The 21,034-nt window shown below is 41.7% G+C and overlaps 1 protein-coding gene across 8 annotated transcripts in view; it reads left to right on the top strand.

The window, feature by feature from the left end:
* Window positions 1-21,034, top strand: part of TLN2 (talin 2) — a 410,543-nt gene that overhangs the window by 378,454 nt on the left and 11,055 nt on the right. For all 8 annotated transcript variants that reach the window (XM_074327637.1, XM_019755358.2, XM_019755362.2 and 5 more), the window contains 2 exons: window positions 11,057-11,162; window positions 12,017-12,141. In XM_074327637.1, the coding sequence (XP_074183738.1) occupies window positions 11,057-11,162; window positions 12,017-12,141 (231 nt within the window). The remainder of the gene's footprint in view (window positions 1-11,056; window positions 11,163-12,016; window positions 12,142-21,034) is intronic.

The following is a 21,034-nucleotide window of genomic DNA, read 5'->3' as shown; positions in this document are numbered from 1 at the left end:
CTTTTACTGATCGTCTGTGTGATAGTCACGGGTCCTGATGTTTTCCCTTAATCCCTGGTCGTGCTCACAGGTCATGGCTTCAGGTTCAGAATCTTTAAGTCGGTCATTCTCTGTGTTCTTTTTCTGGTGTTCCAGTGTTAGGCAAACCATTTGCTGGGTGGTTAGAGGCTTCAAACACGCATCTGAAGCTTTTAAAAGAACACAATGTGCTCGGGAGATTATTATGATAACTATTAACAGGATAATTTCCAATGCTTAGAGTGCACTTTGGAGCCATAGTCCCAAACCAATCAAAATCAAAATCATTCAAGGACGCTGTTGAGAGAGTCACCTATTGGAGCCAAGTGGCTTGCTCAGTGATCTTAATGTAACTGAGTTGTAGCTTCCCCTGAAGTGTCCATCCGGGTGCAGTAGGTGGTGGTGGTCACAGCACAGACACCTCCTTGCTCAGCTGAAAGGTAATCAAGGGTCATTGTTGTCAAGAACAACTTTGGGCAGAGAATTTAAGGATTTTTGTTGGGCAGCTATTGCTTTAACAGTGGATACTGTAATATTTTGTAGAGCTTAGGAGGATGTTCCTGATCAGAGCCTCATTTATATTTATTCTTCACCAGGGAAGTGGGGACCTGCCAAAGGAAGTAAATTTTGAATCATGAAAAACCTTCTGGTAGGTCCTTTCTACCTCGACAATGTCAATTCATGGGAGTTGACCAATGAGGTATCTCAGTTTGTGAACAGTTAGAGACACAGGTAGATAAACCAAAGAGGTATTGCCCCGTTATTCACCAGCAATCTAGGCGAATGGTAACCACCACAGACAAAAATCCTGTGGGGCATAAACCACTTTCACTAAGATGGACAGATCAGAGTGTTTGATGGCAAATCCCTACTCTGAAAGGCTACCCACCCCCTCTTAGCAATGTCCTGGATAACCTGGGTGATGCCATTATCTTTCCAGGCCAATACCAAAGTAAAGGAACAAGAAGAAAAGATTTTGTGTTTGGTTAACGTGTGAAGTCTTGGTCTGGTGTATTAGGTGGTAGTAATCTGCATTGATGTCAGCTATTTCTCTTCCTCGTCAGTTTGATTCATAGGTCTCCAGCGTCTGTACAGGACCAGGTGTCAGGTGGAACCTTCTTTGACTGTGAGATGTGTATCCAAAGCTCAGCGCCTTCTGGTTTTGCAGCAGTGTCAGTGGTCAGGAGTACTGGTTAGGTCCCTTCCAACAGGGCTCGAGGGCTGTCTACCTCTGATGATGCTTCCAGAATATCCAGTCACAAGGCTGCAAACTGTAACCAGTAGGATCCTTTGAATTGGGATCCAGGGAAGCTTCTTTAACTTGTTGACAATAGGCTTGAGCATAAGACATTAAAGACCTACAGTAGCTGGGGGTACTAGCATGAGATAACAAGGGATCAGCAGAAGGTTATATACCAATAGACACTGGTCCACCCGTGACAAACTTAAGTAGAGTTGCCTTATGTTTCCCAAAGGTGGGCCAGCAAGTTTTTTAGTTTGAGGATCCCATTAATTCTCTAGACCTTACTGATAATTGAGGGTGATAGGGACAATGGTAATTCCAAGAGGTTTGCAAGGTTTTCATCAAGGTTCATACGGTACACCCAGTGAAGTGGGTGCCTTGATGGCTGGAGGTTGTGGAAAGCAGTATTTTCTGGAGCTTAGAGAGAGGTTGTGGGTCTAGGAGATTCCTGGCTCAGCTTAATTCTTTTTGGAGACAGCTGAATTCCTTCAGGGCTTAGATCATGACCTAGGTAATGAACAGTGTCTAAAGATCATTATAATTTTCCTTAGAAACTTTGTGTTTTTTTCAGCTCATTGTTGTTGCAAATAAATAGAATCGTGTATGGACCCCTCTTTGGTAACTGAGCACAGCAGGAGGTCATCTACATATTGTAAAAGGGTCAGTTTCTCCAGAACTGGAGGGTGTTTAAATCTTGGTGAAATACTTGGGAGAAATATGAAGGGGACTTTCAACCCTTGAGGCATGACTGTCCAGGTATATTGCCATTTGTTCTATAAGTCCAATAGATAGGCTGTTGGGGTCCTCAGGGGTGCTGAAAAGGGCTGAAAAGGGTCTACAACAGTGAACCATTTTGAGTCTGGTGGAACTTGTCACAAGACAGTGTTCGGGTGTGGAACAACTGGGGAACAAGGAATAACCAACTTACCAATAACTCAAATCCTGAACAAATCACCATTACCGTCCATTATAAGATCAGTATGTTACAGGGCCTGGTACAGAAAATGGTTAGCCCCTGGCAATTAGGTCTTTTGCTATGCAGGTGAGGCCTCAGGCTTTAATGGATATTGAAGTAACTTAGGGAGAGGTTTGGTTATATCTATCTGAATCTTTGTAGGTTCTGCACTTTTTATTGTCCCAATGTCAGTTTTAAAAGTAACTGCCATATTTTCGGGCACTTTGATGAAATTAGGAGATCTTTGTATAAATTCTTCCTCTTCTGTGTCAAAGATAGACTCCAAAGAACATAAAAGATCAGGTCTGGGTTAGTCAGGAAATTCTAAAGGGAGGTCTCCATTCGAAACAAAATGTGTTAGCCCTTTTTATTTAGAAAGGAGATCCACCTACTAATAGATTGACTAGGGCTATATCACGTAGCAAAAAGGAATGTTTTTCAATAAAAGGTCCCAGAGTCATTTGTACTGGTTGAGATAAAAATTCTCTCTGAACTGTATTAGATACCCCCATGATGGAAACTTCCTTTTTATTCTGATGATTTTGTTGTCCAATAAGGGTGGGGTTTAAAGTAGAAAGCATAGCTCCAGTAGTTTTAGTTTCCCTTTGGCTGTTTAAGGAAAATACTGTAAGTCCTCACTTAATATGGTCAATAGATTCTTGGAAACTGCAACTTTAAGTGAAAGGAATTGTAAAGAAACCAATTCTCCCATAGACTAAGTGATATAAGTCAGAGTTAAATTCCTACTGCACATTTCTGGTCACAAAAACATTACCAAACTTCTAAATAAAGACCCCAAATACTTCTAATATTAAACATTGAAATAAATGTAAGCTATACATACATTTGAGAAAGATTGATAAAAACAAGTAAGATAATTCACTTCCAACATGTTTATTCAAGTTCATGGTCACAGGTGGCCAAAGCCTATCCCCAACAGCTCAGGGTACAATGTGGGCACCCCACCCTAGACAGGACGTCCTTGCATTGCAGGGTCTCCCACACCCACACTCGCTCAGACTGGGGCAATGTAGATACGCCAGTCACCTCACGTGCACACCTCTGGGATGTTGGAGGAAACCAGAGTCCCCAGTCCCCAGAGGAAACCCACACAGACCGTGCAAACTCCACAGACAGTGGCCCCGGCTGGGCATCGATTTTGTTCTCATGAAGGTTATGACAAAACGATATTCTTTGAGGACCTGCTGTCCTAATAGTAGCTTACCAGAGAACCCCTCAGAGTCCTGTCAACTGTATGGGGGCCTCCTGGGAGGTCGATATGGGTGCATTTGAGCTGTGTTGGAAGTTTGCATAGGGCCTTTGAGGACAATCTTTTTTCCCCCCCGGTGTCCCAGTGGATTACAACTGAGACATCAATTTCTGGGCCAGTGTTTTATAACGGACCCCTAGAGGGGTGCAATTCAGGAGACCCAGGTGTTATTTTGGAGCTGTTGTAGCTGTAAAGCTAATAGCTTGGTGGAGTTTTGTTTCCGATCTTGCTCCAGGGTCCTTTCAGAATGCTCAGCTATAGTCACCAGTTCGGTCAGGCCTGTGGCCTCCCATGCCATTTTCTGCTGTTTACCAATCTGCTAATCTCAGGGGATAATGCATTTACCAAAAGGGCGACCAGAGGGGGTTGACTGACCCTATATATCGTATAGCACCAGGAAAGCCATAGGAAGAGGGCTTCCAAGCAGACACTAAATAAAGTCTGCCACAGATTCATCTTTCTTTTGTTTGCATGTTTGAATAATAAGCCAGTCGGTTTGAGCGGGTAAGACTCAAGGAATCGTTTGTAATGTTCATTTGCTGCTTGGCAAGCTCTTTCTGGGCTTTCTGGATGACATCTTGGATATTATCCTCAAGTTTTGCCCCTTTGCTTCCTATATCCATGTTTGGGCTTCACCAGGTCTTACAACACGAGCACAAGCTGATAAAGATCTGGCAGTTGTTTTGAAGAATTGAGTTATTATCGGAGCCTATGACCCCAGGCCAGACCTGTTATTCAGTGAATTTATTTCCTCTCATAAATTCTTCCTTGTATTTACCAGAGAAACAGGGCTCTTACTCCTTACCTGTTGCAAACTAGGGTGGTTGATGTGTCTGTTAAAAGCCTGCCCCACGAGTTTCTTCTCATCTTTCTATACAGTTACGGTCATTGTAACCTGTAATTATGGTAGAAATAGAAATGTTTCTCCATGGCTGTTCTGAGGTTTATGATGTGAATGTAGTTGGTGCTAAAATGAAATCATTCATAGGAAGAAAAGCTAAGTGGCGTTAAACCTTTTAGGAAACATAAAAAAATTGTCTCATCTTTTGCAAGGATGTTTTTGCCTCTTCATGGTGGCAAGTGCTGATGTTTCTGACCTCCGAGGAAATGTGAATGAAAATCGTATTGTGTATTTACTTTTCGGGTATATATTTTTGTCTCTTTAGAAAGCTAGACATACTCTTTGAATGATATGATCTGATAAAAATATAGGAAGAAAACAGCCTCCAGGTCCAGGGAATTACCATAAACATAGGAAAATACAAGTTCCTACCCAAAATTTGTAGAGCCGCTGTGACAGTGTTCTGTCACCTAAACTGTGGGCATTTGTAATTTTCTTGGGCATGCTAAAATTAAGTTCACATTTCACATTATTAGCCCTAATGCCTTCTCCAAAGCAAACTGAAGAAACGTGGGCTAAAATGAGGCTGAGAGCAAGAAGATTGTTCCACACTGAGGCCCCTGAGCCACAAGGCTGCTAAGGCCAGTGACGGTGGAGACCCAAGAAGAAAGGAGGAAAACGGAGATGTACAAACTGGGAAACTAGTGTTCATTCCTGAGGGAACTTTGAGAGACAGAACCAGAAAATGAAAGCCACATTGCCAATTAGAGAAGACATACAGATTTGTGTTGAAATTATCTTTACAGTAGAAGAAAAGAATACTAAGATTAGATTGGCTATTTGAGGGTGATGAATAAACAAGCAATTAAAAACTAGAGATTTTGACACACCCACACACCACACACACACACATACCCCATCCTGCCCTCCTCATTCTCTGGTCTATATGGGGAGACCATGTATCATGAAATGATCACAGTATCACCATTCTGAAAAGAAAATCCACCTCAATCAAAACTGTAATAGAGCTTATAAAGAGCCCTCCTGGATCAAGTGACAAGTTGAGTTCTTCATATAATAGATCAAAGAGAATTAGTAAGATTCCTGAAGGCTAAAGGAAGATCAGATAGTTGTCCAATTTTTACAACAGGGGAAAAAGAAAAGTAGAAATTAAGATTTGGAGAAAGTATCTAGCAGTTTACAGAAATACTCGTAAATCAAGGTCAACTTTTCAGGTGGTATGAGGAGGGTCAATGATCTTTGGTGGGCTGCTTTTCTTAAATTTAGGCACGTGAAAATGTGGGGGAAATTATGCTGCTTTAGCCTTGTTCAGTTCAAATATCTTAGAGTCTGAGATTCCTAAGCATTTTTGGCTGATTTGTATATTTTTTACTTTAGAAAAGGCTTTAAAATGCAGAAAATCATATCAATATCCGTGTGCCCGTCATCTATAATTAAACTAATTTTGTTAATTAACATTTTGTTCCATTTGGTTCAGATCTTTATTCTTTAAAGAAATACATAAACAGTAATGAATTTTGTATCCCTTACCAATCCCATTCTTTTTTTTTCCCTATCTAGGTGCAAATGACTATCATGATTTTAGCATTCTTAATCTTTTGTGGGTCTTGGGCCCTCTTGAGCTGAAAACATTTCCTGCCTCCCCCTACCCTCATCAAAGAAACATCAGCACAAAAATGTCCTTTAAACTGTGAAGAGCATTCCCAGACCCAAACACTCTGCTGGATCCTTTTGGAATTGAGGCTCCAAACTGAGAATCTCTGCTTGGGGGATTCTTTTCTTTGGAGAATCCACTTAGCAATCAACAAATAATGAGACCTAGTTGGAGCAGAGCCATCTCCTAACTGCTCTGGGAACTGCTTCTGTGAAGCTTTAGATCTGGCCACTGGAGCAGTGTTGGCCTCCTGCATTTTCTGGTTTATCGTAGAAAATTTGTATTCTGGGTCAAGAGGCAGGCACTTTGCCTCTGCAGCAGTCACAGCCCCATATTACTGGAAAACCCCAATGTGAGATCTTTGACAGGGTTAAAATGACCCCTGCTTCCACGAGCAGAACTTTAATTTGGTTCCGTCTGTGGCCCGCTATTAGAAATCGCATTGACTGAATAGCAGAATGAAAACAGATCTCCTTTCTGCCTGCCTTATCTAAATAGGGTACCCTTTTGAGAGGGCCGTAGTACATACAGAAGTGTTTCTCTTTCTCCATCACCACTCCACTTTGGTGATGTGGGTCTCCCCACCACACCCTTACTTTTTTCCCCCTGCTTTATTGAGGTATAACTAATATGCAGTCAACATATATTTAAAGTGCACAATTTGAGTATTGACATATGATATATCTGTGAAAGCAGCACCACAATCAAAATAATGGCTATATCCACTGTTCCTCAAAATTTCCAGGCAACTATTGATCTGCTGTTTGTTATTATAGATTTGTTTGCATTTTCTAGATTTTTATATAAATGGAATCACAGAGCACGTGCTCCTTTTTATCTGGCTCCTTTCATTCAGCATGAGAATTTTCCATTCCTTCCATGTTGTTGTGTGTGTCAATAATCTGTTGCCTTAATTGCTAAGTAGTATTTCCTCATGTGGATATGCCATAATTTGTTTATTCACCTGTCGATTCACATTTGGGTTATTTCTAGGTCCAGTTTATTACAAATAAAGCTGCTGAGAACATTCTATGTTGTTAAAGAACAAAAATTCAACTGACTAAATTTGAAGATCTAATTGGCTTTATTGGACAATTCATGAATTTCATCTAGCAAACAGAAGGGAGCTTTGAAAAGTTGTACAGAATGCAAGGTTTCTATAGGCACAAACTGGGCAGGACAAGAACGTTATTAGCAAAGGAAAGGAAGGAGTGTTTCAGGCAAGGGCAACTTTCTTTGGGAGAAGGCCGAAGGAGTTTATCAGGAAATTCCAGACTGATCAGTTTAAGGTCATATTCCTGGGAGGGGCTAAAGCTGCAGTTAAGTCTCTTTTCTGTCCCAGGACCAAGCGACTTCACCTTGGGCCTGTTGTTTCTTTTTGTTGTTTCTTTTTCTTAACCACGTACAGATCTTTGTGCCTTTTCATGTTCACATGTTCATTTCTCTTGGATAAATACCTAGAAGTGGAATATTCATATCATAGGTTAGGTTTTTTTGTTTTTGTGTTTTTTTGTTTTGTTTTTTACTTTTTAGGAAACTACCAAACTTTTTAAAAATGGTTGTACTATTTTTACATTTCCACCAGCAGTATAGGAGAGTTCCAATTGCTCCACATCCTGGCAACACTTGGAATGGTCAATCTTTTTCATTCTAGCCATTCTAATGGGTATGTAAAGATATCTCATTGTGGTTTTAATTTATATTGCTGAGGTTTTTGTTTTGTTTTTGCCTTCTTTTTTGTTTGTTTGTTTATGAAGTATCTGTTCAGGTCTTGTGCCCATTTTTTATTGGGTTGCTTGTCTTTTTGCTATTGAACTTTTAGAGTTCTTTATATTTTCTAGACATGAGTTCTTGGTCAGATATATTTTCTGAAAATGGTTTCTCTCAGGGTGTGGCTTGTCTTCATTTCCATAACAATGCCTTGAAGACAACTGTGTATTATAAAAAAGAATGAAATGATTACACTACAGAGAGTTGAGAAAACAAAGGGGAAAATGATGTGTGGCTGGAACTCGGATAAATATAAAAATAAAACCAAAATATATCTTATCTCAAATATTAAACATTTAGGATGAACTGAATGTGTCTGTTTGCAAAGGACCTCAAACTATTTTCAGAATTACATCCTAGTGTAGGGGAGGAAATATAATTTTCCCTCTACCCTTCTGAGTTCTAGCCTGAAACTCCCTTTAATAAAAGATGAACAAGAGAAAAACAGAAGTTTATTAACATGTGTACCTCATGGATACATGGAAGATACTCAAGAAAAAATGAGTAACTCTCCAGGATGGCTCCAGTTTAAATACCATCTTCAGCTAAAGAAAAGAAAGGTTGGGGGAAAATCAGTTATGAGAAGTCGCTAGGAAAAATGCGGTGTACAAGGGTAAGGTTTATTATTCAGATTTCAAGTCAGTGCCTTCTCCTTTGATAAGATTTTCTTGGGATTTAGAGTCAACCTTCTCTTCTCGGTACAGAGGGGGAGACACTCTTACAAATGGAGAATTTTTTTTTTATAAGTGTAAATTTCCCTTCAAAGGGGTAAATTTTACTCAATTTTCAGAGCATTTCTTGTGTCTGCTGTTTCTCAAAATAATTCCTATGTCAAAGAGGCATATTTTGGGGTGACATATTCTGTAACTCTTTATCAGCTTCCTATTAGTCTTTCATTTGCATGCGAGATTGAGTCCTTTTCAACAGCCTTAAGTAAATGTAATTTGCATGATAAAATTCACCTGTTTACGGTGTGCAATTCATTGGTTTTTAGTATATTTACAGAGTTGTGCAATTATCACCATAATCTAATTTTAGAACATTTTCATCACCCCCGAAGAAACCTAATGCCCATGAGTAGTCATTACCCTCACCCCCACTCCCAGCCCTAAGCAAACAGTAATCTACTTTCTGCTTCTGTAGATTTGCCTGTTAGGGACTTTTCCTATAAATGGAATCATACAATATGTGGGGTGTTTTTCTTTTGTGATTGGCCTCTTTCACTTAGCATAATGTTTTTAAAGTTCTAAAGCATGAAATTTAAAAAGTTTATGCTCTTTTAAGTTTTAAAGCATAATTTTTGCTTTTTGTTCTCTGCTTAAAAATCTTTACCAAAAAAAAAAATCTTTACCAAATCCAAGATTACTAAGATTGTTTTCCTGTGTTTTCTTCTGTATCGTATTGTTATATTTAGGTTTATACTCCATTTATAGTTAATTTACGTGTATAATATAGGGAATGAGTCAAAGTTTATTTTCTTACATGTGGCCATCCAATTGTTTTAGCACCATTTGTTGAAAAATTTATCTTGAATTAAAGGTGCCCTAGTAGAAATAAATGGTTCACAACTTTGACTGCGTATGAGAATCACCTGTGTTAGAAAGTAAACGGCATTTAACCCTTCCCTCCACCTCTCCATGTTTCTAGTATTGTTTTGGAACTGATCTAGGATGCCAATATGTTAGGAATTGTTCCAATAGTGTGTTGGTCTGTTTTTCACTCATTCATTCATTTGTTCACTCCTTCACAGGTCTGTGCTGAGTTCTTAATATCTGCGTAGTGATATATGTCAGTCCTAGGCTGAGAGAATGAGGTGCTGAAATCACAGTACAATAGCAAATATAAAAATTTAAAGATTATAAGAAGAAGGAGGATAGGATAGAGGCATGCAAAGTGATGCTAAAAAATCTTGGCGTAATCAGTTTGAGTATATAACATAATGTCTTCTACGTACAAGTATATCTGGGGCTGGTCAAAGTATAACCCCAATAACTCCCCCAATCCCAGACTTTTTACCAAGTTTCTCTTATAGTTATGGTATGAAGGGGTTAGGCCGGCATCCAAAAGCCACCTTTCCCAGACTCCTGAGAATGAGTATGATACCTTGCTAGGTAAAAGGGGATGGGACAGCATGAAGGGAATTAGCGTTCAATGAATGCTTACTGTATTCCAGACATTGTGCACGATACTTCCCATGTGTTATTCTATTTGACCTTTATGGCCACCCAGAGGGGTAGGCATTACCCCAGTTTTAGAGATGAGAAAACAAGTTCTGAGAGGTTCAGTCATCTGCTCAGTGCCAAACCAGTAGCAGACGAAGCCAGGTTTGAACACAGGTCTGTCTAATTCCCATGCCAGGCTCAGAGACTTCAAAATTGTCTAGAGGGAGACAGCAATTGTGTTTTCCTCCAGAATGTTCTAACATTTCTAAACCTGAAGATTATCACTGTGAACTATGGGGAAGAGATGCAGAAAAGAATATTGGAAGAAGAATTTTGAAATTAGAAACAAGATGGTGTAAGTCAGAATGTAAATCTGAGGTACAGGATGGAAAGGAGTTCTCATCGAATTTTTTAGTCCTGTTCTTTAATGCATTTGAGAAGAAATCAGCTGGGATGTTTTTTAAGTTGTATTGAGGGGTGGAGTTCCAATATCTTTCTGTAACATCATAAAAAAACAAAAAGGAAAACCCATTTACATAAGCTTTTGAACTAGTTCAAAAGAGGGAAATTCTTCACAACTTCTCCCAGGAGAGCTTGCAGTCAAAACCCTCGAAATGGATTGTTCTTTCAGGAACAACCCTCCTGATCAGTTGGTTGTTGCTCTCTTGGAGATTTTGTCTGCAAGACCCGACCTGAGTCATACATTTCTTCTAGTCCCACATTTGTTTTGTCACGAGCACCAGCTGACCTTGGGCTTTCATGTTCTCTCAGTGTTTTCAGGTAACTCTGGGTAACTTTCATGTATGTTTGTATGTATGTATGTATTATATTTGTTTTATGTACAAATAAAGACAAATAAGGATTTTGTGTTTCATATGATCTTAGGGAAATATGTAAGAAAGGACCTTAGAGAAACCCATGGCTCCCAACTTCTCATTTCTCACATGAGGAAACTGAAGACCACTGAGTCTTCCATGTTTTCCCCAAGATTCCGAAGTCCCTTGGTGCCACAGTTGCACCGTAAAACAAGGATATCCAACTCTGTGTTCACCAGTAAGAGTGTGTTTCCTTTCACAATGGTTGCCATCTTCCTTATGTATTTGGCTTGTTCTTCCCCCGTAGATTCTTCAGAAACCAACCCCGGAACTCAAGCACCAGCTGGCTGCTCTCTCGAAGCGAGTCGCCGGTGCAGTGACTGAGCTCATCCAGGCAGCGGAAGCCATGAAAGGTAGGCCGGGTCCTTTCGTGTTCTCTTGTGGAGTACCACTCACTCAGAGGCAGCGCTGGTACAGCGAGCTGAGCAGAGAAAATGTGCAGCCTGCACAGGCCCTTTCTTGTCATAGTCAGTCAGAAGAAATACAGTGACATACATTTTTTTTTTTAAGCAAATGGGAATAGAATTAGATTTTAAAAGGAATATCCTCCTGAAGCAAGTCTTTTCTTCAGTCTTTATATTAAGGACTTCTACTTAAATGGCATAATCCATCCAGCACCGCTCACTTCTCTTTTAAAGGTCTCACCATGTATATTTATCTGTGTTTTCGTTCATGGGAATATTTATTCTCATTCAAATGGGTAAATGGTGCTGTCTGGGTACATTGTTGGCACATGCCTTCATGGTTCCATAGCAGCAGTCAACTCACCAGGGAAAAGTTTTCGCACCAGTTTCCCTTGGTTGGAATTGAGGTGAGTAGCTGTTCCTCAGGTTCCCAGGAGGAGAGCCAGGTCACCTTTGTGTGCTCGGCAGGGTCCCGAGGCTCTTCCTGTGGATCCTTGCTCATAGTCACATGCCCTAAGTTGGACATCAGAGTGATAAATGTTCCAGCTGGCCGTGGTCCCCGATCATCGATGATGGCTCCTGTGTGTAGGGCTGCACACACACCGACTTAGAAAACCAGACTCACACTGGGGTCCCTCTGTACCCAGCTGATCTCTGTGAGAGTCGGCGGGTGAGCCCTGAGGACCGGGTAGCTCGTAGGCTCGTGGAGCCACTCTGCACGCGCACCTGGATACTGTTTGTCATTAAGTGGGTGCTCTGAGGTCTGCGGCCACCAAGAATGACCCTGTTTGGACTCATTTTAGGAACGGAGTGGGTGGACCCAGAAGACCCCACCGTCATTGCAGAAACAGAACTGCTGGGGGCCGCGGCGTCCATCGAGGCTGCTGCTAAGAAGTTGGAGCAACTGAAGCCAAGAGCAAAACCAAAAGTGAGTGTCCACATGTGGCTGCTTGTGTGATGTCAGTAGGTTTTCCGGTGCAGGGCTGCAAAATGTGCTGGGCGTGCTGCAGGGAGCTTGTGCCCTTCCCGGCGGTTAGACTAGCCACTGTAAACCTACTCTGCCCACCCAGCACCTCTGTCCAGGGTACGGGCAAAACCCAGTGGGTGGGCCTAGCAGGTTAACCTCCCAGAAAAAATACCTGTGGGAATGCAGAGAGAGAACCTGGGCATTTACCGTCTTGCTTGCGTTCCATTATACTATAGAAAGCAGGCGTTGGGTGCTTCCTAAAGAAAGTCTCTGTCACTGAATGTCAGATTGTCACTCCAACTTTCTGGTTTCCATAATGCTTTTTACAGAGAAATAGCAATGCTGGGCTCTCCGTCTTAGAAAATCAAAAGAGGGCAATGTGAGTCTCAAAAGTGTGCCCAATAAGTGGCTTCTTCGGTATATGCTGGAGACTGTGGTTGAATGATGTGTTTCCTCCATCTATATTTGTCATCTGGATAAATGTTTACAACTTAAGATCATGAGTATATGTTAAGATAAACAGCCATTTAAAAGAAAGAAGGTACTTTAAGGTTGGGAACTAGGGAGGACAATTATTAAGTAAAAAGGATGGTGAACCAGTGCTGGCCAGGGTCAAAGCCCAACCCTGTTAAGAAGCTGTAACCCCACCCTGCCCCGCGTGGCTGTCTTCAATGGGAAGATAGTAGAATCAGAGGAGGCCTCTTTTTCTTTCTATTCAAGCAAGTCCCTCTGAGACCTATAACCTCACCTCCCTTCCAAGGACCTAAATACATTAGGAAGTAAAATCTGGCTCTTCCCCTCAAAAAAAAGTTGCATCCTCCAGTTGGTGCAGTATGCCTAAAATTCTACTTTGTTTCTAAGACCAAACGATGGCATTTGAGCCCTGGAATACACCAAATAGCTCAAAAGTAGCACATGGGCCAAGGTTGTGTGTAAAACAGACATGAGTCACGTATAGTGACTCGATTAAGCTTGGGAATAGACTTTAAACTGTGGAATTCTTGGAACCAATCTCTTACTAGTCGCTCTACACTTGGTAAAGGCATTTTTTAAAATTTCTCATCAAGGTGTAATTTTAAAGTTTTGGCATCTGATTTTTGGGTTTATCAGGGTTCTCTTTACTGGCCTCTAACCTGAGGGTCTTGCCTTGTCTGAGATTGTCTGAGTTTTTCTTTACAAACTGAAGAGCTAAGTGTGGGTATAGAGGCAACTCCATTTTCTGGTTATGTCTTTGTTTCTCTTTTGTGAATGGAAAATGTACTTTTGACTGAAAAGGCAAGCAGCAACCATTGACTAAGATTTAGAGGCTTCATGCTTAATTTGTTTTTCCTTTTCCTTATATGATATATCACAAGTGGCCTCTCTTGGGAAAGCTTCTGTCTGCTAATGCTGAAGTCATGTTAGTTCATTCATTCTCCTTGAGAATTAGCCTGGTGCTAATTTAACATTAGCACGTCACCATGGTCTAAGAGCTCTTGTTCCAACTCTGTTCCCTTTGTCCTTTGCCAGGTCCCTCTGAGTTTTTGTCTGTCTCTGAATCCGGGTTTCCCTCTGCAGGCCATTTGTTACTTCATAATCTGAAAAAACAAAGTTATTAGAGTTCCTACCCCATAGGATTGCTGTTATAACCAATGAGATAATTTGAGAACACAGTTCCTGACATACAATAAGACTGAGTAAGCAGCAACTGTATCACCATCACTGAAAATAAGATTCTGGGACTTTTATCTACTACCTCCTAGCAAAATGCCTGAAATAAAAATTATTCCATAGGCCCATGAGCTGATAGCCTTAGCAAAAAGAAAAAGAAAAAAAAAAAAGAAAGGAAAGGAAAATCTAAACGCTTACATTGGTGGGGTGCCAAGCATGTGCCAGGCAATCTTCTAGGTGCTTTACATGGATTAACTCATCTGGTCCTTGCAATAAGGCCACGAGTGAGAACTGTTACCATTCCTGCTCTATCGGTGCAGAATCAGAGGCAGGTTACCAGGCCAGCAGCAGATGGCCATGACTGAGCAGTGTGGGGGGCTCTGGATGGCAGTTCCAATCCAAACCTGTCCTCTCGGCCTACCTAGTGTCAGAGAGGGCAGTGCAGCCCCACAGGGGACGTTTGTAGTTTGCCTGTACCCTTTGAACCTCCAATCCCGCCTCTGGGAATCTGTCCTGAGAAGGAAATCCAGAGAGGAAGAAAGTTCTGTGTGTGCAAGGGGCTTGTTCCTTTCAGCCTTGTTTATACTAGTGAGAAGTTAGTTGTGACCTGAGTGTCTCCTTGAAGGAAAAGGACGCAGCTATGAAAAAATGATGGTTGATAAGACTGTGTAGTGTATAGAAGATGCTCAAGGCATGCCGTGAAGTCAAATTTTAAAAAAATACAGAATTATGTACTCATATGGTTCCAACTCTGTAGAAAAAGAACTTGTGTATGAAGGAGACAGGTGGGGAATATACAAGACTGATGGTGGCATTGGGGTGATGGGAGGGTCAGCGTTTTAAAAATAACAGCCCTTAAATTAGTGATGACTGCTGAAGTGGGCCAGTGGACACTGCCTACAGTGCTCTTGGATTGTCTAGCCTTGGTGTTTACAGTGTGGATTTTTATGGAAAACCCAGGAACCCTTTAGTTAAGGTCATAGTTACACTGCTGATACGCCTCTCTTCCGTGGGGCTACCTACTTTAGTCGCTCCCACCTTCACATGAGGAAGGGTGCCTTAGAATGATCGCAAGTCTCTCTCTGCCCGATGACCAGAGGCTCCTACCACATGGATTATATTATCTGTATAACTGTTTTTGAAGAAACCATCAACTAAAACCATAGTTTTTGTGCTTTGTGGTGATATCCACATGAAATAAAATCTTTCTTGCCTTTATAAAGGAATTCATTTCCCCAGTGTAAAAAAAAAAAAAAAAAATCCCATTCTGACACTAAAATCAACCAGTCTTTTGAGGTTGATTGCTTCTCTTCATCCCCTCCCATCACCTAAAGAAAACAAAACAAAAATCCCCGGGATACTGTGAATAAGCAATTGCCATGACATCCGTAGTCCTCTCCCGGGCCCTCAGCAGAGAGCAAATGTGCTTTCTTTGCACAACTGGCAGCATTTACACTGCTTGGAGGATTAGTTTTGGGGACGGGCAATGTTTTTGTTTACATTGTTTTGCTCACCACATTCTCAGGTTGCCTGTTTTAAAAGCAGAATGGTCTGTTGTTTATGAAGATGATTCCTGGTTTATTCCCACGTCAGGCCCTTAAAATTTAAGCTCCTCTTTTTTGCCTGGAATTTCCCAGGCATGAGTAACGAACACGTTGGCACTGTTGAATCCACCGTTTGCTTGGGAAGATGGTACAAAGGCAAAACGAGAATGCCGGCGAGGCGACCTCTGGCGCATGTGCCCACGATATCGCCAATGGTGCCGATTCCACACTTGCAGGCAGACTGTGCGCCACAGCCAGGGAAGGAGCTGCAGTGGTGACACCACCCCCTGCAGCTGTAGCCTGCAATACCGTGCCTATTCTCGAGCTCAGTCAGACCTGGATGCCTTTTCTGCAGGCCTCTGTGTGATATGTTTGATATATTAGGTTGTTATTTAATCCAACTATATATCAAACATATTCCTACAGGGTCTTGCCCTGTCTCCGGGGGTTCCTAATACAGTTTATAAGGCAACAGGAAACAATATGTTAAAATCACAAGTAGATTTAGAAGACGGAGTGCTCATTACATTTCATGATGTTATGTTCCTGTTCTTCTTGTCGCATTTGAGAACTGTTATCAATATGGCTAGATTATTTTGTTTATTATAGAAACAAATCATAATTATCGATGTTTCGGAAGAGCCTGAAATGTTATGTACAGCTTAGTTTGGTGCAATGATGAATCCTTAAGGAATATGCTCATTGGAAAAAAATGGAAGGTTCCAACCCCATGTTTGTGACATGAAATAAAGGTCAGGATTATAACCTCCAAACACATTTAGGTTTATATTTAATTTTAGTTCATTTTTATCCTCACCTTCAGTTTAGAAATTAGTTATTTTCATCATCAAGTTTTCAGCAAAAATTCAAGCACCAACCAACCATTTGTAATTTTCCTTTCCACCTATAGTAACAAACTGTATAAACCAAACCCGCCATACCAACTGTATGGATGATGAGTCACCAGGCTTTATATAAACCTTGCTTGGTTAGGACTAAATATATCTAATAAAGATAATGTAGTGTGGACTGTATTCTGTCTGTTGAATTTCCTGCTATAGGTTAATTTGTCAGTAGAAGTTGATAATATTTAGACTAAGCCGACAATCAGAAAGTAATTCCATAGCCTAATTGGGTGCAGCAGGAAGTTTGGGATTATGAAATATTTTTTCTGGCACAGATCTGCCTTCTCTGGTTGACTTTGACCTCTTCCTCATAGAAGAACCTGTGAAGTATGTGTGAGTTCATTCTGATCTCTCTCAAAAGAACTGTTGTGCCAATAGCTCAGCTTTCTGGAGGAGAAAAGACATGTTCTTTTAAAGGGCACTCCTGAGTGTGTGTGTGTATGCAATACCCCTCGGCGGTGGTGAGCCAGTGGTTTGAACAGGTGGCTCAGGAAGGCTTCCTTTGGTTATATCTAGGAGCCATCCCCTAGTTGCTTGCAGTGACAGGCACCTTAGTGACAGGTCACACCAGAAGCAGCAGAGAAGTGATGACATGGGTGGGAAATGCAGTGTTGGAGTCCTGGCTTCCGGAGTTAAAAAATGGAACCTACCCCCGGAATCCTTCTCCACTGAAAAGGGATCCATGAAAGTGTGTCAGCAGGAGATCTTTCAGACAGTTTTCAAGATGCTGCCAAAATCAGTGCCACCTTCACGCAGCTGGAGAACATTGTTTAGGGCTTTGAGTTCAGTTAAGGTTGTTTGACCGAGATGATAAATGATCATGGAAAAGAGAGAGCAAGTTCTTATGAATAAACAAAAATACAGTTTTAAGAGGACCTTAAGGTGGAGCCCACTTGTTAAAAGCAATGTGCTTTTCTTGTTTCGTTTGGTAATTTTGCTATTGACCAGCATGCTATGTTGATTAATTGGATGAGTGGGAAAAGGCAACCAGGTATTGAGGGAGGAGGAAGAGGGGCAGATACAATATTTTCTATATGCGGAACTATGGGCTCTGAGCTTACCTGCCACTGGTTGGTTCCAGGTCTGTAAGTTCCAGACCTGTAGGGTGTGAAAAGCAAAGGTGTTTGGGGACCAGGCCAGCACATGTTCCCAGGTGACTCCCCACCTGTAGAACAGCAGGTCCTTGTCAGACCCTCCTCAGACACACAGAGGACTCATAGCAAAGGGGCTTGTGATGTAACGAATTCATCTGATTAAATCTTGCAAGAATCGTTACCTTTTCTTTGTTCCTGCTTCCTTATAGACATTCAAGTGCCTTTTTTTTTTTTTTTTTGAGAGAGAGAGAGAGAGAGAGCATGACAAAATCTTTAAGAATTTTTTCATCAAACAGAAATGGCACCACAGAATCATTTCAGTAGCATTATTATTCATTTAAAAAAGGTATAAAAAAAAGGTACTAAGGGAGTGGATGGTACCGGATCACCACTCCCAAGGTACTAGTGGTGCAAGCTTGGGTCTTTTTCAATGGATGTTGTATGAACGTGCATTTATTTCAGCTCTGGATGCAGACGGTGGTTTCTCCCCAGATTGCGGGCGTAAACATTTGCCAGTACATTCTCTCTGTCACCCACTTAAGCCTGTTTACAGTTTCCCGGGAGCTTTCCCTGAGACCAGGCCAGCCTGGGGGCAGGGGATAGAGGGGAGGTACCAGGCCTGCTGTCCAGATCTGGGCTCTTCTCAGTTCCAGTTGTTTTAAGAGGTTTCCCTATTATCAGAACTAGTTAGGGTGGTGGTCCTAAAGACAACCCCCACATAGGTCCTCCAAAAGAGAAGCTGATCTGACTCTTAAATGGTTGGGTCTTTGGGTACTGGGTAAGGTCTCCATCAAGGCACCTCTCAGTTTAATACCAGAAGCAAACTGGTAGCAGCCAAACTCACGACAGAAAAAGGAGAAATATGGCTGCCTGTGCCTCTCAGCTTCCAACTGGCAAGAAAATGCCACACTTGTGTTTCAGGACTGCTAGGTGTTGGCTTCCGTTTTTCCCTCAAGGACATTTAAAGTATATGCAGAAAAAACAAAAAAAATATATACCCAAAGAATTTTTTTAGTTTCTGTTGTAATATGACCTTGTTTTTAATACCAAGCATTCTGCAAGATTTTCAGTAGTACAGAGCAAAGCATGACCCCTCACTGGGAAGACGGTACCGTGAGCTGTAATCTGGTTTTATAGCCAGTTGTAAGCAAAGCAACCATTGTGTTTATCAGCTCCCAGCCAGGCAGTCTCTCAAAGGAGGTTTTCAGGGAGGGAAGCGAAAATCAGGTCAGTGACCCTTTGGCCATATTCTATGGGTGACTTTTGCTCTTTCACCTCGAGTTCATTGTCGGGAGGGGTTGCAGGGATGTGATTCACAAAGAAAAGAGCAAGAAAAAGGACCATGAATGGGATCGCTCTTCCCCTACCTGTAAGAAAGGACGGACTTGGGGGAGGTTGGTAAAGATGCTGCAGGAAAGAGGCAGGGCTCCACCAGAGAGGAGGCCAAGGGACAGGAAGGAAGAGAAAAAGTAGCCCCTGCTTATTTTAGTGAGCGCCTTCTAAGAAGGGTTTGATTTGGAACCATAACATGTCTAAGTTAAAGGAGCAGGAAGGTTGAGGTTGCTCCTCAGGTTCCAAACGGAAAACTGATTGCTACATGGTCAGGAAGTGCAGAGCAGTGACTAAAACCCAGGTTGACCATTTCCTGGCTGGGTGTTGACGGAGAAGCTGAAAGACGCGCCCATCTGTGTCATGTGTCACTACATTTATCTTTGCTTTGTGTTTTTTATTTGTGATTATTTTAGGTTGTAATCAGAAATGCCAGCTAGAACTTTTATTAGAATTATGAGTGAAAAGCAGGGTTCAGAGAGAGAAAACAGAGTAGTTGAGCCCAAAGTCTGAAAAACAATTTTTAAAACCACGAAAAGATATATGTAATAATAGAAATAATAACAAAATTAGTTGCTACTAGCTATTGAGTATCTATGAGTCAGTTATGCTCTGTGTATATTAATAATTACTTATAACACCCCTGTCAGATAGAAGGGAAGGTAGATTCAGGAAATGAATGAATTGCTGCAAAGATTGTTTTCAGAATACCTTAAAGGCCAAGACAACCATAAAATAAAAATGAGGAAAGCCCTCCCATTTTCTGTCCCCTTTCCGCCCTTCTTTCCCCTCTCCTACCCCAGTGGAATCTTGAGCTCCTGAAACTTTAGAGCAAACAGAGCAAAATAGGGGTTTCAAATGCTCTCCAAACATGGGGAGTGGCAGCAAGAGACAACCCAAAGTGTGACCTTTCCCAGGAGGGATCTCGCCAGACCTCTAAATTTTTTTTTTTTTTCCCAAGTCAAGTTGTTGTCCCTTCAATCTTAGTTGTGGAGGGTGCCGTTCAGCTTCAAGTTGTTGTCCTTTCAGTCTTAGTTGTGGAGGGCGCAGCTCAGCTCCAGGTCCAGTTGCCGTTGCTAGTTGCAGGGGGCACAGCCCATCATCCCTTGCGGGAGTCGAGGGATTGAACTGGCAACCTTGTGGTTGAGAGCCCACTGGCCCATGTGGGAATCGAACCGGCAGCCTTCAGAGTTAGGAGCATGGAGCTCTAACTGCCTGAGCCACCGGGCTGGCCCTAACTTTTTTAAGGGGGCGTTCTGCGAAAGATCACCAAACAGGAAAAATATCAGCAAAGGAGTGTTTATACCTTTCTCAAAGCTACCAGAAAGCCAAGGCGATGAGAAATCCATCCTCGGCTAGAGTCTGCTAGACAGCCCAGAAAGGAGAGTTGCTAAGAGCTGGTGGTGACCTGGCCAATAGCTTTTTTGAGTAGAGAGGAGCGGGGAGAGGGCAGGAGAATATGGTACAAAGGATGAGAAGACAACATAGTTTCTGCACTCGGAGGTGGCTAACACCTTCACTAAGCAGAGTAGATTCTTAGTTTGCACATCTGTTATTTTCCCAGCACTGTTTTATTAAGAGAGCCTCTTAGGAAAATGCCAAAAATGCCACTGTGTTTATGTTTGTATGTACATGACTAAATGTCTCCAACTATGGAAGCCAAATGAGGGATGCAGACGGAGTATACAATTAGCAACCCCCCCGACACAGCCTTAAATAAAGGAGGTGTCTGCCTCCATCCCTCAGAAATCAGGAATGGACAGTTATTGATGTGGATGCTTACTCGATGTATTTCTCCTTCTCTAGCTGTGTAAATTGTCCTCTGGCTGAACTCTAGAACTTGGGAGACTCATTTCGAATGAATACATTCATTCAATAAACATTTATCACATGGGCTTCTCTGCCTCATTTTTGCACTCAGAGGACGTAAGTTGAGTAAAACACAGTCCATGCCCTGGAGGAGAGTTCAGAGGCTTGTAGGATTCAGTTAACTGGTGTCTGATTTCCTTAACCCAGGCCAGCATTTCCCACAAAGTAACCTGTACCACCTCCGTTAGAAATGCAAGTTCCCAGGCCCCACCCTAGACCCATTGAAACATAATTTGCATCTTTAACCAGATCCTCAGGTGGGTCTGAGCAAGAGCTGTCAGAGTAGCCCATTTAATGCCAACATTTTCTTAAGTTCATTGTCTTGCTTTGATGCCAGTAGTTTTAAAGAAATACAAATAGCTGCATGCATAGGGCTAGTTATAACCTTAAAAAGATTATTTTAACCATCTTAATGGCTGCCATTGTTGAAGGGGAAGAAAAACACTTAAGAGTGAGGATTTCA

The sequence above is a fragment of the Rhinolophus sinicus genome, linkage group LG03 (assembly GCF_036562045.2).
Source record: "Rhinolophus sinicus isolate RSC01 linkage group LG03, ASM3656204v1, whole genome shotgun sequence".
Classification (NCBI taxonomy): domain Eukaryota; kingdom Metazoa; phylum Chordata; class Mammalia; order Chiroptera; family Rhinolophidae; genus Rhinolophus; species Rhinolophus sinicus.
Note: the sequence above shows the minus strand (reverse complement) of the source record. Positions and strands in the feature narration are given on the sequence as shown.